Below are 16,108 nucleotides of genomic sequence, written 5' to 3' on the forward strand. Positions count from 1 at the left end.
TTAAATCACAATTTTAATCTACCAATCATACAACTGCCCATCAGTTTAATTTTACTAAGCTATATCCCGTTTACTTATCAAATTGAGAGAAAAAGATGACAAACACAGTGAAAGTTTATTCCTTTATTGATAAATGCTTTCCAGACTTTCCAAACTGGATTGTTCAGTTAAAACCAAAACCACAAAATACTTTCAACCTAAAATCCTTAATGTCCTCCTTAGAAGACAGAAAAACGTGGGTCTGTTCTGACCACAAAGGAAAAGCTTGCAAGCTCAATTCTGGTTTTGGAAATCTAGAGCTTCAGAGTTGGCTTTTTAAATAAGATCTTAAAGATTAATTTACAAAATGCAATATAACTATGTGATACGATGCGTGGCATTGAGATCTGCAGGACAGTGAAGAATCTTCAAACATCTTGAGCTGATGTCTATGAAGGGGCTATTTGGCTTCTTTGCATCCTAGAGAAAGAGGAAGACAAGTTACAGCACACCTCACGCCAGGCTAGTGACCCTTGCAGTGTTACAGACCATAAGGGCTCCCAATTAATTCACAAGGTAGAGGAGCTGCTGTCGGATCATCAGAAATGGACAATACCCACAGCTGTTAAACTCTTTAGCAGAGAAGCCAGAAATACATGGATGAAAATAGAAAAACCCTTCACCATTCTGAGTTGTGACATCTGACCACAACAGCTTCACAAATACTGAAGATGTCAACTCCAGACAACCCACAGAAAAATGGATCATCAAAAGAGAGAAGAGGCAGTCAGAAGAATCAAAAAATCTTATTCAGAAGTTAAACAACAGCCAGCTCCAAACACAGGAGATCACATTTGCTTGGACAGACCGATGCAGTGAAGTGACACTCCTGTCACCAGCACTTTAATACATACTGTAGGCAGATGATTGTCAGGATATGGAATGGGCATTAACAGCCAGTTTAGCCTCAAAGTCACTAGAACATCTGGTGCCTCTCATTTTATTTCCCAGATTAGCAGTTTCACAAGACTCATCTCAATACATTACTCCTTCCTTGACATGTCAACCGCTAGGAACACTTCAGGGACTTATGCAACATCTTTCTGATGCTTAATTAAAATAAGATTTATGAAGAATATTTCTAAAGCTTCTACAGTAAGGATTCTGTTGGGAGAAACTACATTAGGGGGGTTTTTTTGTTTGTTTTGTTAAGGAGTGGACTAAAATCAGACAAGTGCTGCACCCAGGCCTACACAGGCCTCCAGACCAGCTGCATTCACTAACAATCACTCTTTATTCACTCCGATCCTGGAAGCTTTTAACTGAAGCTAGGGTCCAAAACACTCACCAGTCTTCCTGGTTTAAGAGGTAGCAGCAACCACACCCACCTTCTGGGCAGCTTCCTTCTTGGCTTGGTGAGCCTGCAAAACGGCAACAGCCTCCTCCACCTTGAGGAGACAAGTTATCTAGTGAGAGCTGCTCTCTGGGCCAAAGCCACCCACAGCCCACCCCATCTAAAGGAACAGGCCAGTCCACCTTCGAGCGGAGGGACTCTGGAGACTCCAGCATGTGCAGCAGCTCCGAGTTGTCAATCTCTAGCAGCATTCCTGTGATCTTCCCTGCAAGGCTGGGGTGCATAGCTTGAATCAGAGGGAACAAACGTTCTCCTGGAAAAAAAAAAACACAGCCGTTCAGACAGCCGAGTTTCAATTAAAAAGTCATCCTGAAACCTGAGGGGATTTCCAAAGTAAAACACAATCTGTAAGAACTGGAGTTTCACTCACCCAGCATCTGTTTCTGCTCCTGGGGAGGGGCAGCAGCCAGCATGGAGGCTGTTAGCGGTTCCTGTCCCTGCACGTGTACTGCAGGTTGAGGTGCCTATAGAAGGGTAGACATGAGGGTTCTGAAATAAGTATTGAAGCAATCAGCCTAGTAGCAATACAGTCAGATATTCTCTCCTTCTAAAACACAATCTTTGTCAAGCCAGCATCAGACTTCAGTTTCAGAAAAGGGCAGGTAAGGTGCCCTCGGTTCACAAAAACATGCTCCCTCCAAGTCCTGAACTCAAACCCCATAATGTCACACATGGGCACTGTAAATATCTTGCAAAAACTGGATCAAACGTTGTGAGACAAATATCACAATTGAAAAAGCAACATCCATGCCTGCTTATTTTACAACGCAGAGGTTTGTGGGAGAAGCAAATGGTGCCTTCAGTGATACCTTAGTGAGGATCTGGCAAAGAGTTGAGAATGAATGGTTGCAAAATGGGAAAGCAAAGAGCCAAGAAAAATACCCGTCCAGCAAATCTGGGTAAAAAAGGACTTGCAAGTACAAGACATAAATCAACTAGGTTGCTCCTGGCAAAGGTACAACTGCCAGGTTTTTCAATTCCAACTTATGATGCCTGTCTGGGTTACATAAGTAGCCTGAAGTTTCTGTAAAACACTTTAGCTGCATGTAAAACCTGTTGGACTGCAGGAACTGCAGGGACTTCCCAGCCCAGACCCCTGTGTTACCTGCAAAGGCTGTACAGCTGGGTGTGGGCTGCGGACACTTGAGGCGTATTTATAAGGAGGAACCGCTCTGGGAGCAGGGGCAGCTACAGGCGGACGAGGAGCTAAATTCTGCGCTGCGGTGCCAACGCCTGCAAAAGAGGAGAACAGAATTACAGACACCTGTAGCAACATGCAAGCAAGTAAATTGGGATGTCTGATATTAACTGTTGAATTCAGACTATGCCCTGCAGAGTCTAGTACTTCTTTAGAAACTGGTCTCCAAAATGCAACTAGCTACTTTAGGAAAGGGCTATTCTCCCTAAAACTAAAATATAGGATCCATGGTTAAGATATTTTCTAGCTATTCACTGGAATACAATTAATTTGGATGCTCTACTCTGAAAACAATATCCATAACCTACACAGACTTTTTTTTTTTGAGTGGTAAATGTTGCAGAGGTGTAGAGATGAGTTCCAAACCAGCAGAAAGCAACCCATCTGGATTTCCACTGCTGTGCTGTAGCACCAACTGTCCCCAGACCTGCACTGCACAGCGAGGAACAGGAAAGATTCAGGTGCTGCCTCTGTCCCTTGCTCCAGGTGGCTTTTGGTTCTCCATATCTGACAACCATCTTTGGAAGCAGAAATCAAGTCTCAATAGCATCCTCCTTCCTCACAGACAAGGGGAAGAGCCTGGGAGGCAGACACCTTACCAACTCGCTGGGCAGCAGCAGGGAGGCCACGAGAGGCCGGGGCGTTGCTGGCAGGGGCCAGATGGCGCAGTGCTGGCCGTGGTCCAGACTGGCGCATGGCATTTGGCATTCCCTGGAAGCCTAGCGGAAGAAATGAGGGGAAATCCTCAAACCAGAACCGACTGGCAAGTCAGGACAGTCAGCTACAGGAAGCAGGTTGGGGTTGTGCACGGAAAGGAAAGCATGCATTGTTCTTGTTGGAAAGTACAGCCAAAAGGGTCACACAACCAAAATATTGTCTCTAGCATGCTCACCTTGAGGTCTTCCTCCTTGCTGCCAGCGTGGGTTGGGTCTCATCTGCGTCATTTGATTGGGTGCATAGTAAGTGGGTCTGCTCTGAGCCTGAAGAAAGATCAGACGAGCTCAGAGGCAACATCCAAGTGAATAACGAACATTGTTTACAACATGCATTGGCAGTTGTTGCCAGGACTCAACACTCAATTCACATCAAGAGAACAGGCAGCTGGGAAGTCACAGAATTCACTCCACTGACTGCAGCCCTCGTTAGGCATTATTTGCTTATAGGCATAAGAAAGGCTCAACGAGATCGCTGCAGCTGAACCATCAAAGCTCCAAGACAGGTTGAAAAAACACCCCAGCTCAGCTTACCTGGGGCACAGCAGGCATGAAATATCCCCCAGCAGCAGGCTGGAACTGATTAATAATAGTGTTGGCAGGCAAGGCTCTCATCCCAGCGATGCGCTGCATGTACTGATTAGTTAAATGGGCCTTTCGCTCTTCTTTCCTTTGTGCAAGTGCAACATACAACGGCTTTGAGCCCACAATTCGCCCATTCATCTCTGTCACAGCTTTTGTAGCTTCCTCTGGAGAGGAAAAGCAGACAAAGCCAAACCCTTTGCTCCGTCCATCTTCCAGCATCACCTGCAGTAAAGATCAATTGCTAGTGGAGTGCCATTACAAGAACTTAGCCTAAAAATCGGTATTTTTTAAATGTCAGATGTCAGGCAGGTAAGGACATAACTGTTGCAGAGGTGTAGAGACAGGTACCCGATGAATGAGCCACCTGTCTGGATTTACTCTGCTGTTCTGTAAGCACCATGTGTCCCCAGGCCCACACTGCACAGTAAGGAATGGGAAAGATTTGGTGCAGCCTCTAAATGCATGTAGGAAAATGCCATTTCATGCTTATTGGGAGTCACCTCAAACAAGCATGTCTGCCACTTCCTGCCTCCTCCTTTGATGAAGGAATGAAGCAAGTTCTCAGTAAAATCCCACCGCGACACAAAGAAATCTGTATTTACTAGTCCAGATCTTCTCAGGACCACAGTGACCAGAGAAGGCAAGAACTGCCCTTCAGTCAGATAACAGTTCCTTCTTCAGGCCTTAAAATCCAAATACCCCCAAACCCCACAATACCTTGGCACTTGTTATTGACCCGAAAGGTGAGAACTCCTTCCTCAGTTTTTCATCATCTATAGTGTCATCTAGGTTTTTAATGTATAGGTTAACACCCTAGAAGGGAGAGAACAATCAGACATTCATAACTCTAAAGAAAATCTTGAGCACATCGACTGTTACCACCCATCTGCCAGAGCTGTAATTTATCTGAAAACTCTTAATTTAGCATAATGTTCCTTTCGTACCACCCAAAGCTGAAGGCAATAAATGTTGCAAAGGCGTAGAGACAACTCCCACTGTGGTGAAAGGGAGCTTGTCTGGATTTCCTGTGCCTTCCTGTTGCATCATGTGTCCCCAGTCCAGGACTGTATTGCAAGGAGTGGGAAAGATACAGATGCGATCTCTGACATGACCCAGTTTTGCCGAAAATTAGAGACAGCAGTACAGGGTTATGCTGTCTCTTTCCATCCTTCTAGGTATGTCCATTTGAAAGTAAAGGAGACTGCATGACTTCTCATGTCCTCCTAAACACTTTCATTGTCAAGACTAGGCCTCGAGGCCCCCGTTGCTCCCAAATACCATGGAGTGGCCTTTACATTTTAACTCCCAGGATCTCTCATAGAACAATGACTACTTTGTCAATTCTTTTCAAGTCTGCCAAGAGACAAAACAGTACTTAAATTCAGAACAGGAACAGACTATTCACCTGGTACCGGCTGAGCCTCTCTTGTTTTAACTGTTCAAACTTCCGTTTCAGCTCTGCCTGGCGCTCGACCTTCTTCTGTGCTCGGCCTACAAACACCATTTTCCCATTGATATCCTTTCCATTCATTTCTTCTACTGCCTGGACAGAGGGTTCAAGAAGAAACCATCAACTGCTGAAGCAATACAGCATCTGATCCTGTTAAGAACAGGACTGTCCAAAGCTCACATTGTAAACCTGTCTATTAGCCAATAAACCAACGTTGCCACATTACCTTTACCCTGCTTCCTTGTAACAACAGGCTAATTAAAGACAAGCTGAAGTTATCAAGAGAGACCATGCTGACAACCCCACTGTAAGCATTCGTCCAGCAACTTGTGAATTTATCCCCACCCCTTCTCGCAATTAAGGCCCAATTTTAACAAGCATACTGCTTAGAGAAAACTGTTTCTAAGCAATGTTCTCACCCTAGACACCTTCCTCCTCTTTAAGCCTTGTACTGCTAGTCTTCAGCAATTAACGTTCCTGATTACACCACTGCATTCTGTGTGGATCTAGTAATCTGGAGAAATGCCAAGTTACCCTTGAATGTCAAGCTAGTAAGGTGCAAAAGGTTTCGAAGTTCCCACATCTAAAAGAGGTTATGCCCGAGGCAGAGTTCTCTCCCATTTTAGTAACAGGCTTCTATGATAAACCAAGTAAGTTTTTCTTCTCTGAAGATGCCCAAGCAGCATAAAAATCAGTCATACCTTGTTAGCATCTTCATGCTTTTCAAAGCTTACAAAGCCAAAGCCTTTGGATTTTCCAGAGGGGTCTGTCATCACTTTAACACTCAGAGTTTTACCTGTTACCAAGGGACAGGTTTAGACAATATTATAAAACTATTTCAAGACTACTAAACTCCATGTAATAGACCCAGCCCTCTCTCTCTCTCTCATCTGCTGGGCAGCCTCTGCCTCCTGTCCAGCACCTGGCACAACTGTTACCCACACTTCAATCCTCTCTATTTCTTAGCCTCAAAGTGACCATGATAAACTGTTAAACTACCAAGGGTCATGAAATTCACAGCCTCATTAAAAACATTTCTGTATTTACCATATTTGCTGAAGAGCTCCTTTAGTCTTTCATCATCCATGTCATCCCCAAAGTTTTTAATATAAACATTGGTGAATTCCTTCGCCTTGGCTCCCAACTCCGCCTCCCGCTCTTTACGAGACTTGAATCTCCCAACAAATCTGTAAGAAAGAATGAAAATCCCAATAAGCAGCTTGTTTTCAGGAGTGGAAAAACAATGTGTGACTTGCAGCAAGGCGAAAAATGAGTGTGTAGAAGGAGCTGGGAATGGGGATAAGAAAGGGTGACAGCAGAAAAGAAGGACAAACAGGCCACAGGCCAACGAGAAAAATCACCTGTCCTATGGTTGGCCAAGGACACCCACCCAGCTCTGCAGTGGAGAGAGTACTGGCCACAGACACCCACCCCAGCCCACTGGTGGAAAGACAGCAAATCAAGGCTTGGTTAGGGAAACCCACCAGGCCTGTAATGGAGGGGTAGCAGGCCATGGCTTGGGCAGGGTCACTCACCAGCCCTGTAGTGGAGAGGCAGCAGGCCAAGGCTTGGGCCAGGAGAACCAGTGCCTTGTGTGTCCCTGTTAATACCGAGATGCATCACGGTTCATGCGATCGTTGCTGCTTCTGGCTGTGACACTCACACTTTGCGGTCGTTTAGCAGCATGCCGTTCATCTTCTCGATGGCTCTATCTGCAGCATCCTGGGTCTCAAAGTGCACAAATGCGTAGCCCTTAGAGCCATTCTCATCACACACCACCTAGATATGCGGAAGGAAAACAAAACGTCAGCTCTCTGGACACGTTTTCTCCTCTGTCACGCTCAGACACAAGGCCAGCACACAAAAATGGGTTACTGCCAAGGTTCAACACTAGGAAAACATTATCCGTGTTCAGACTTGCGCACTTCATGACCAAATCTGATGTAACTTCAGCAATCCCTGACCTTTTGGTCAACTCTACTCTGCCTTTCAGAGACTCCACTCCTTGCTTGGTGAAAGGTGTCCCCTTTCGCTTCCTACGCTGGACGTGTCTGATCATGTCACCGCTATAACAGAATTGGACAAAGCAACCACATCTCACCTTGCAAGACAAAATATTCCCAAACGCTGAGAATGTGTCATAAAGTGCCTTGTTATCAATGGATTTGTCCAGGTTCTTAATGAAGACATTCCCAACCCCTGACTTCCTCAAGGAGGGGTCCCTCTGAGACCACATGATGCGAATGGGTTTTCCTTTGATCACATCAAAATTCATGGTATCTAGAGCACGCTCAGCTGCAAGAGAAGTCAAGAACAGATTTCTGTGGTTTGTTAAAAATATAAAGGTTTCCATCATGTGGGTGATTGCTTTCTCTGAATTTTACTCAGCTCACGGAGACATTTGGGGTAATACCACAGGCAACCAATCCCAATGACTTTTTAACTTAATGGTTCAAGGGAGGTGTTTGCAGCACAGTCACTAGACATTTTTAAGTATATCATAGGTTTAACAGCCTATTTTAGATTTGTATTATAGTAATGTTTTAACAGCCAGAGCAAAATGAATGTCAAAATGCCTGGGGTTTGTTAGTTATATTCTTAATTATTATAAAGGTAAATTGTTCCACCCAAAGAAGGAAAGGAAATACAGGAAACCCTGGGGAAAAAAGGGAAGTAAAAGTGACTGGCTTGTTTGCTTTTCATGAAGCTCACATCTACCCATACTCATTTCTATTAAGAGAAAAGGATCATCTCCCTATCAGGTCAGGAAAAATGTGCACGAGCACGTGGCTGGCTGGGAAGAAGACATGAGTCATCCTCTGTAACTTGTGGCTAAAAAATTATTCCCAAGTTGCTCAATCTAAAGATGACAGCAAGAGTGGACAAAACTCTGGAAAAAAGTCCATACACCCGATTTGATTAACAGGGAAGTGTTATCTAAACTCTAAAACCCCAGCACTGTCATTCTAACCTACACTGAAACCCCCCTCCATGATTCTATTTCTGCTACCTACTGATATATTAAAAGGATCATTACGTACACACATTAGGATCTTGTTCATAAAATTGAGATGCTTGGGACTCTTCTGTGCCAGAAAACACTCCCAGCATGGAGTGAGCAGAGAAAAAGAAAGACTGTTAATTCCCAGCATGAAGCAGGGAAAGAGAGGGATAGACATGCATTAAAACCAAGGAATATTAACAGGGCAGAACCCAAGTTTTCCAAATTTGTTTGGCTCAGTTCTTCCAGGCCAACTCCAATCAGTGATACTTGATTAGATTTCAGGAGCAGCAAATTCAAAGAAAATGCCAATTTGAACACCTCCTTTCACGTGACTCTGCTAGTGTAGCCAGAGTAACTACTCAGCATTTCACAGAACTACCTCTAAGGAACTCCAAGGGGACATTGCCTACAAAAGTCTCCTGAACTCCCTACCCCCAAAGTCAGTGTCAACTACTGCATGGAAGTTTCTCAGAATTTTTCACTTGCTTTGAAATGTTTTTGTTGTTGTTGCTTTTTAAATTGAAGTGGTGCCATTGCTATTTTCCCCAGTCCTTCACACATACACCCAGCTGGGAAACAAACTGCTGGATGTCATTCCTGAAGTAGCCGGGCTTGCAAAAAAAGAAAATGACTTAAGGGAGGAAAGTTATGCTTGCTAGGACTCTACTAGCTCTGTTTAGTCAAAGGTGTTACATGCAATTAACTGCCATGCTAAAATGATTCCTCAGCTGCTACTCTGAATCAATGCAACCCAGGTTCTTCCTGCAGTCCATTCCTAGTAGGCACTTCGGCAGACGACTTGGTCCAGGCTTGTCAAATTTGGCAGTGTTTATTTATAGCAGGGAAAGGTCCTCCAGAAGTATGTGTTGGCAAGGACACAAACTAGTTGTATATACCATCTGCAGCAGAAACAGGGCTCCTGCTGAAAGGTGACAAGCAGATGAAGCAGTGGCATGCAAGCAGAGGGAACTGCGAAACACTCTGCAGCAGCTACCGATAGAGACTAGTTATGAACTGACCCCCAGTTCTTTCAAGCCTCCTCAGCATATACTTAAGCAGATACTATTGCACTGCTCTTTCAGTAACTCGCTAGTATTCCACTCTATTATTATACTCTGCTTGAAATTCACTCAGACACTTCTTGTGAGCAGTGGTGTAAGAAAGCCCTAGAAGGATTCCCTGACCTGAGGAAGGTCTGCCATACCCACAGGTGGAAATGCAATCGTATTACACCAGGACCTAAGAAAACCTGTACAGGATCAGCACGAGTTATGTGAATGACTCAGACTAAGCACATCTGATTCGTGTCCTTAATCTGAGCAAACACCTTCTCATTTTCTTCTATTTAAGCCACAAAGCTCAGCCATTTCAGTTCCTGTATCTGTTTCTCTCCCACTGGTTCCTGTCATCCTTCCAGCAGACTCAACTGCAACTCATATACATTATGCACACTCTCAACCCCTTTCAGGCTTCCTTTTCACTCCTCTTCCGTAGCCTCCTAGATAGGGAAAGCATATGAACACTCCTTGCAGTTTGCCTCAGGCCTCGTAGTAATTAATGTCCCTTACAGGCTCCCTGATGCAGAGCAAACACAATGCTGGAATTAGCAACTGTGGTTGAGCAGCATAAAGACTGATAACCACACACACCCCAAGATTCACCCATGAGAAACTCTGCATAAGGAGTTGTATTCTCTAAAGATGGCTGCTCTGCAAACTTCTGGGCTCTTGCTTACTAAAAAAGCTAAGCAAAAAAGACCTCACAACAAAAGCACATAGCACAAATTTAACCACTTATTTTTTAAAGAGAGGTTGCATACAGAACAGGTTTAAATCCCTTGATCGCTGAGGTTAGAAGCAAAATGCTGCTAGCAATGAAGCATATGTAAGTAACTACTCTTCCCTTTTAACTTCACACCTGCATTTATGTTACACAGGTCTTATTTAAGAAAGAGACAGAAAGTCTATCTATACTCTTCTACACCTTGCTTCTTCATAGACACTTATCTAATCCCAGCTCTGGGTTCCTTCTTGGCTTGGGAAATGTTATTTTCTCTGTACTTCCAGAACAGCTTATCTCTATAGCCATTTTAAAGTTTCTCTACTTCATTATCCAAGTTGTCATGTCGTGACTGTTGTCAGTGTTATGAAACCCTGGAACGAAATTAAATTACATGAGGAACATATGAAAAAAGAAGTCAGCTTTTCTTTCAAATGAAATGAGTTTGTTTTCTTTCCTTTCTTCACAGTCAAAAAGAATAAATATTAACGACCACAGCTGAGCCTGAACTAGTCAGAACTTTGAAGCATTTCCTTAATCTGCCTATCACAGTATGACAGATTCAGTATTCAGCATTCACTGGTTACTACGCCAAAGAAGTGCAGTCGAAAACAGCAAAGCTTATTTTCACTAAAAATAACCCCTCTGCAGCAGACTACATTAGACAATGCACATCCAGAAAGCAGCCCCTTTGAGGGTCAAGCATCACCCCGTTAGCTAACAAAAATGTAAAGAAAAAAAGCAAGCTTTGAACCAATTTGGGAACTCTGGAAGTGCAGAGCACATTCAGGATGTGACAGCGTGAGCTCCCGGTGGCCCCACATAATGGAGATGAGATCTGTTGACTTGCTCTATGGACTTTCTCTAGCCATAGTCACACAGTCCTATTTACCACACAAAAAAGTTAAAACATCGTTTTCTTTAGATTTACAAAGCACTCGACCCTTCCACAAAAGGTGCCAGGGAAATGTAAACTATCATATATCAACTTCTTTAACACCTACTGCCACTTCAAGCATACTAATAACGCGTCCACAAGACTTCCGTAACAGTTTTCAGAGCACAAAGCTTCCTGATTACTTTAAGTGGTATTTTGTAGCATCTACTATCGCCCATACATCAAAACAGACCCCTGCAGTGCTACAGAACACTCCCCATCGTTTCACAGATTTAGTAAGATGAAGTCCAAATGCACTTCTGATTATGCATCCCTGGAAGAAAATACTGATCCCTCCTTCTCTCAGAAAGCCCTCGTGCAGGCAGTACTGAGTACTGCTACCTTGAAAACAAAAGCCAAATCTCTGCATTTGACAATAAGAATTATATTCTTCATATTCAGGTCTTTGCTCCAGAGAGATGACAACACACCACCAGTGGGCTCACCTCTCCAAAATTATCTGTTTATGTTCCGCTGCATTACATTTAGTACAGCAGCTGTTTTTCACTTATGCAAAGTAACACGTGCTGCAGTTTGCCAGACAGAAGAAATGAGGAGCATATCGGAACAGATCTCTTCATGACCAAGCCTGAATATTTCTCCTTCCTGATATTAACTCAATGATTAGGTTTAAATCACTTGACCTTCTGAGACCTACCAGTAACAAGACACCACTTACTTTGGCAAAGTATCACTTGAAGTACTGGGACTTCCTAAAATGTCTGCTGCCTCACCAGGAACCCAGAATGATGCAACCTCCCTCTAAATTTCTGACTACTTATCACCATAAAAGATTACCTTGAAATATTGGAAGGCCATATCTTTGTAACAAGAGCAGAACTTTTCTGCTAAAGCAAGCACATGTGACTAGCCACTCCTGCCTTTTAAGATCAGAACTACACACATTATACAGGTCTTTACTTTAAGAGAACTTTACAGTCTTTTGCACCCCACCTCCCCAGCATCTATCCAATCCGAACTCCTTCTTGGCTTTATCTCTGCTGCTTGCTTTTATTTCTCTTATCCTGCAAAATGAGATGATAGCCTAGACAAAGGCAGGTAAGCCTTGTACAGCACATGAACATACCAAGGTGGTTTTATAAGACGGAGAGGACCACATATACAGGCTCTCAGGTTCCTTCCTTCTCATTGAGAAGTCTTAAAACACACAAATATGTTACTTAACCTGCATAAAAAGCACTTCTGAGAGTTCCATGAATGTGAAATTATTCACTGGGGTGCAAGCCAGCTTTTTATCAGCCTAGCAAGAGAAGGGATCAGAAGTGCTCAATCAGATCAGTCCACATCCCGGGGAAAGGACATGCAGAAGGCATTCTGACCTGGGAGAGTAGGGAAGCTAGGATGGCACACAGTCACAACAGATAGTAAAATCCAAACATTTCAGCCAAGAGCTCAATCTCACAGGCTCTGATGGCTTGCGGAAATACAATTTTGTAATAACGTTTTTGTTTTCTACACAACAAATACTTTGATCCGAAGTCGATACATTATCCTGTGCAACAAACAAACCACTCTGCTGTCTCTAAAAACATAAAGCAGGACAACCTACTACAGGCTAATGGAAAGTTTACTCCCTGCTGCAGCCTGTGCTGTTACGAACTGATTATGAATTTAAGGGAAAAGTTCCCTCATCTGTCCTTTGGATGTCTCTATCGCATATAGATACTGCTAAATCACAGCACAGAACAATAAACTTGCACCAGTCGACAAGCAAAGGCTCTGAAAACTAGGGCAGAAAACGCTGACCCATTTTTCTTCCAGAAAAGGCATGTTCCAAAATGACCTTTTCTGTCCCATCTTTCACATGCTACTTCTGCTTCAGCTCTGAAAGACCTACTTGAGCAGGAACCAAACCGAAGCATGAAAAAGAGTCTGGCAAGAGCAAATCAACAAGGCTTCTGCATGTGAGACAGCCTGGTTTCTCATACATTGAACAAGACAAAACATCTTCTTTCCCAATGACACAAGAATACCACTTCCCAGACTGGGAGACCCATCCAGCTGCTTACACAAACACCGCAACCTGCAGTCCACCAGATCCCCCAAATACTGGGCTGAGTGAGCAGCCAGAGGCTCAGCCAGTCAAACTGAGCATTCAACCAGAGCTGACAACTCTTTTCTGCTGGGACTGCACAAAGACCCCCACAAATAGCCCAAACCTACACAAGAACAAAAGAGAACACAGTAGAGATTATTCTCTTACGTGAGGAACAAACCCAAGTCTCCAAAGTTTATTATCAGTAAGAGAGAAATAGGTCTATCAGAGATGGTACCAAGATGTGCATTTGCAGAGTATTTGTGGGGACACCAAGTTGTAAAAAACATTCCAGCTTCACAATCACTAACAAGTGATTACTTACCCTGCAACTAACACTTCATAGGCAGCTACATGGCAGTGCACGCTCACAGCAGTGTGAATTAGCAGAAAGAAGTGAGTAAAAGTGAAGAAAAAAAGCACAGATGTGGCTGTTTATGTCACTTACCATCGGCTGGCTGCTGGAAGTTGACATAGGCATACCCGAGGGACCGGCGGGTGATCATATCCCTGCAGACCCGAATGGAGAGAACGGGCCCAGCAGGGCTGAACTTCTCGTAGAGCATGGCCTCGGTGACATCGGGGTGCAGGTCACCCACGTACAGCGATGCCATCGGGTAGCTGCTGGCAGCCGTGTTCATCTTCCACCCAGCACGCGCTCCCACCAGGATCTAAGAGGGGTTTCTTCTTGGGGTTTCTTTAAGTCAAGCTTTTCGTAAATATTTAAACCTGGGAGAAACTCAAAATCTTATTTAAAAGCCTCACTAAGCGGGGGCCTCCAGAAACAGTTGGGGGGGGGGGGGGGGCTGTCAGGAGGCCGGTGACCGGAGGGAGGGCACAGTGGGGGGGGACCGGGGGACGGCTGCTCCGTCACGCCAGGCCCCGGGACAGAGGGCAGCTGAGGGGGGAGGAGAGGCCTGGAAATCAGGAAAAAAAAAAAAAAAAGTTAAGCCTCCAGGACAGCGGGGCTCAGATATGAAGCCAAAATTTATATGCTAGCTCCTGAGCGTTTCTCCCTCAGCTCTGGGGCAAAACCCTCCTCGATCTCCCTAAAACCACGTCCCGTATTTTGCTTTAAGAGTCTAATTTAGCCCCAATTCGCCAGAGCAAAGGCCGTTTGACTTTTTGAGGTAAAAAACAAAAATTAGAAAAAATAACCCTCTCTGTAATATATATTTGTACGAACCTTTCTGTTAAAATTAGATCTTCTCTGCTAGGTTTATATTTTTTTATATATATATCTAAAATAGATCCGGCTCTAGCGCGGCAATAAAAACACGCGGCGGCGGCGGTTGAGCGCCCAGAGGGCGGCCGGGCTGACCGGAGGCAACGGGCCGGAGCCGCGCTCGCCCGGCGCCCCCGCGCTTCCCCGTGCCCTCCCTGCCCTGCGGTCCCGGCCCGGGGCGGCGCTGGGCCCGACACCGACTCACGCGCTGCGGCCCGGCGAGCGGAGAGGCGGCGGCGGGCGGCGGGCGCCCCTTTATAGCCGCCGCGGCGGCGTGAGCGGGCCGCCGTGCCGCGGAGAGGAGGCGGCGAGGCCCGGCGGGGAGCGACCCCCGCCGCCCGACGCGCCTTCGCCGCCCGCTGCAGCGACCCCAGCGGGGGGGAGGACCGGTACCGCCCGCCCGGCCCGAGGCGGGGCGGGGCCAACCCGCGCGCCCCCGCCCGCCATTTTGGGGTCGCCGGTCAACGACCCTCATCGGGGACATGGCGGCCCCTCAGGATTGCTCTGGCTCCGGCCTCCTCGCGTGCCCCAGGACAAGCTGGGCCTCCATTTCTTTCCAAAACGCTCCCAGCACCAGAAATCCCAAATCCGCCCGGGTGGTTCTGGCCCCTCACCTGCACCAGGAGGGACTAGTGCCACGCTGCCAGGCGCTCCCCTTCAGACCCCGGCCCCTCGCTGCTCCTCAGCAACACCTGGTTTCCTCAGGCTGGCCAACAACATCTACCGCTCACCCCTCAGGGATGTCCACCTCCCCCAAGCCAGCAACCAACTCAATAAATAAGCACAACAGCTTCCTAACCCTTCAAATCTATGTGGTTGCCACAAAAAATGGCACCTGGGTGGCGTTTGGGGGACAGCTGTGCAGTCTCACGGCTCAGTCCACGTACAGATCCCACGGTGGCTCGAGCAACGCCAAAGTCTTGTCCCTGTGTGGGGATGGTGGACCAGATTAGGGGCGAAACAATCCTCTGGGGGCAGCTGGCAGGGACACACACCCACAGCAAGACCCCCCAGAAATGGGGGGGATTTTGGGTTTTTTTTTCATCCCATCCCCATTCTCTGCATGCCAGTGTTTCACGGGGCAGCTCAGTCCCACCAGGAAACAGGAGGGACCCAGGGGAGCCTCCTGGAGAGAGCGGGGCCGTGGGGCTGGGACGGAGGCAAGGAGCAGAACGAGCAGAGGAATGCAGCAGGAGAGCGAATAATTCCTCTGGGATAATTTTTCTTGCTGCTCCAAGCTACAGTTTTGGAGGTGTCGCTGATGGTGAGATGAGGAGCAGTCGTAGCTGGAGCCGTTCCCACAGCCTCCTCCTCTTCAGAGCATAATTTTTCCTCAAATAAGTGCGAGTTCCTGCGGCAGCCCCGGCGCTGCGCCAGCTCACATCATGGGCCACCCTGGAGCGGGACCAAGGGTCCTCGACATCTCTCTGTGGAAGCAAGCTGTCAGTCCCTCTTCCCAGGGTGAGGGTTGAACAACTCTGAATGCAGAAGAAAGCCGCTGGAACAAGAGAGGGATTCACCCCCCTCCACTGTCCCACAGCTTCATGCTCACGAGATTCAGCTCCAGGGAGACCCATTTCCAGCATCTTCAGCAGAGCGTGAGGACACAGCAGCACAGGACTCAGTGACTCATCAGTGACCGTCAGGCACCATGGATGTCCTGTTAAGGGGGACCAAGATAGCCTACAGAGGCTAGTAGCTGGTCTGCTGTGACTTTTCGATTCTACATTACAGTGCCTTTAATTTGCTTTAAAAGAGGATACGATGT

At 46.1% G+C, this 16,108-nt stretch overlaps 1 protein-coding gene and 3 non-coding genes across 7 annotated transcripts; all 4 read right to left on the reverse strand.

Annotated features, from left to right (window-relative positions):
- Positions 1-108: 108 nt before the first annotated feature.
- Positions 109-14,667, reverse strand: PABPC4 (poly(A) binding protein cytoplasmic 4). Of its 4 annotated transcripts, none has more exons than XM_074850835.1 (16): positions 14,546-14,667; positions 13,564-13,844; positions 7,441-7,634; positions 7,003-7,118; positions 6,387-6,526; positions 6,041-6,135; positions 5,295-5,432; positions 4,607-4,702; positions 3,839-4,111; positions 3,484-3,571; positions 3,191-3,310; positions 2,499-2,626; positions 1,764-1,857; positions 1,516-1,646; positions 1,368-1,427; positions 109-459 (listed from the first exon to the last, which is right to left on the reverse strand). In XM_074850835.1, the coding sequence occupies exons 2-16, from the start codon at positions 13,754-13,756 to the stop codon at positions 358-360; spliced, it is 1,968 nt and encodes a 655-aa protein (XP_074706936.1). In that variant the 5' UTR covers positions 13,757-13,844; positions 14,546-14,667; the 3' UTR covers positions 109-357. The 4 variants fall into 4 exon arrangements, with proteins under 4 accessions (XP_074706936.1, XP_074706935.1, XP_074706934.1 ...); XM_074850834.1 differs by having other exon boundaries at positions 14,302-14,650; XM_074850833.1 differs by having other exon boundaries at positions 13,564-14,650.
- LOC141915662 (small nucleolar RNA SNORA55) lies at positions 2,924-3,056 on the reverse strand. The gene has a single exon (XR_012620997.1). It is a non-coding gene; the product is annotated as a small nucleolar RNA SNORA55 (small nucleolar RNA).
- Positions 4,209-4,338, reverse strand: LOC141915663 (small nucleolar RNA SNORA55). The gene has a single exon (XR_012620998.1). It is a non-coding gene; the product is annotated as a small nucleolar RNA SNORA55 (small nucleolar RNA).
- Positions 4,854-4,986, reverse strand: LOC141915664 (small nucleolar RNA SNORA55). Its single transcript, XR_012620999.1, has one exon. It is a non-coding gene; the product is annotated as a small nucleolar RNA SNORA55 (small nucleolar RNA).
- Positions 14,668-16,108: the final 1,441 nt, after the last annotated feature.

This window comes from Strix aluco, chromosome 26, assembly GCF_031877795.1.
Source record: "Strix aluco isolate bStrAlu1 chromosome 26, bStrAlu1.hap1, whole genome shotgun sequence".
NCBI lineage: Eukaryota > Metazoa > Chordata > Aves > Strigiformes > Strigidae > Strix > Strix aluco.

Bases quoted from the DNA above. Each gene is read 5' to 3' on its own strand.
- PABPC4 (XM_074850835.1), bottom strand. From the start codon at position 13,756: ATGAACACGGCTGCCAGCAGCTACCCGATGGCATCGCTGTACGTGGGT. The intron at 4,703-5,294 runs GTGAATAGTCTG...TCTCCCTTCTAG, and splicing joins AGAGGCTCAGCCGGTACCAG to GGTGTTAACCTATACATTAA. The intron at 1,858-2,498 runs GTAACACAGGGG...ACCCTTCTATAG, and splicing joins CAGCTGTACAGCCTTTGCAG to GCACCTCAACCTGCAGTACA.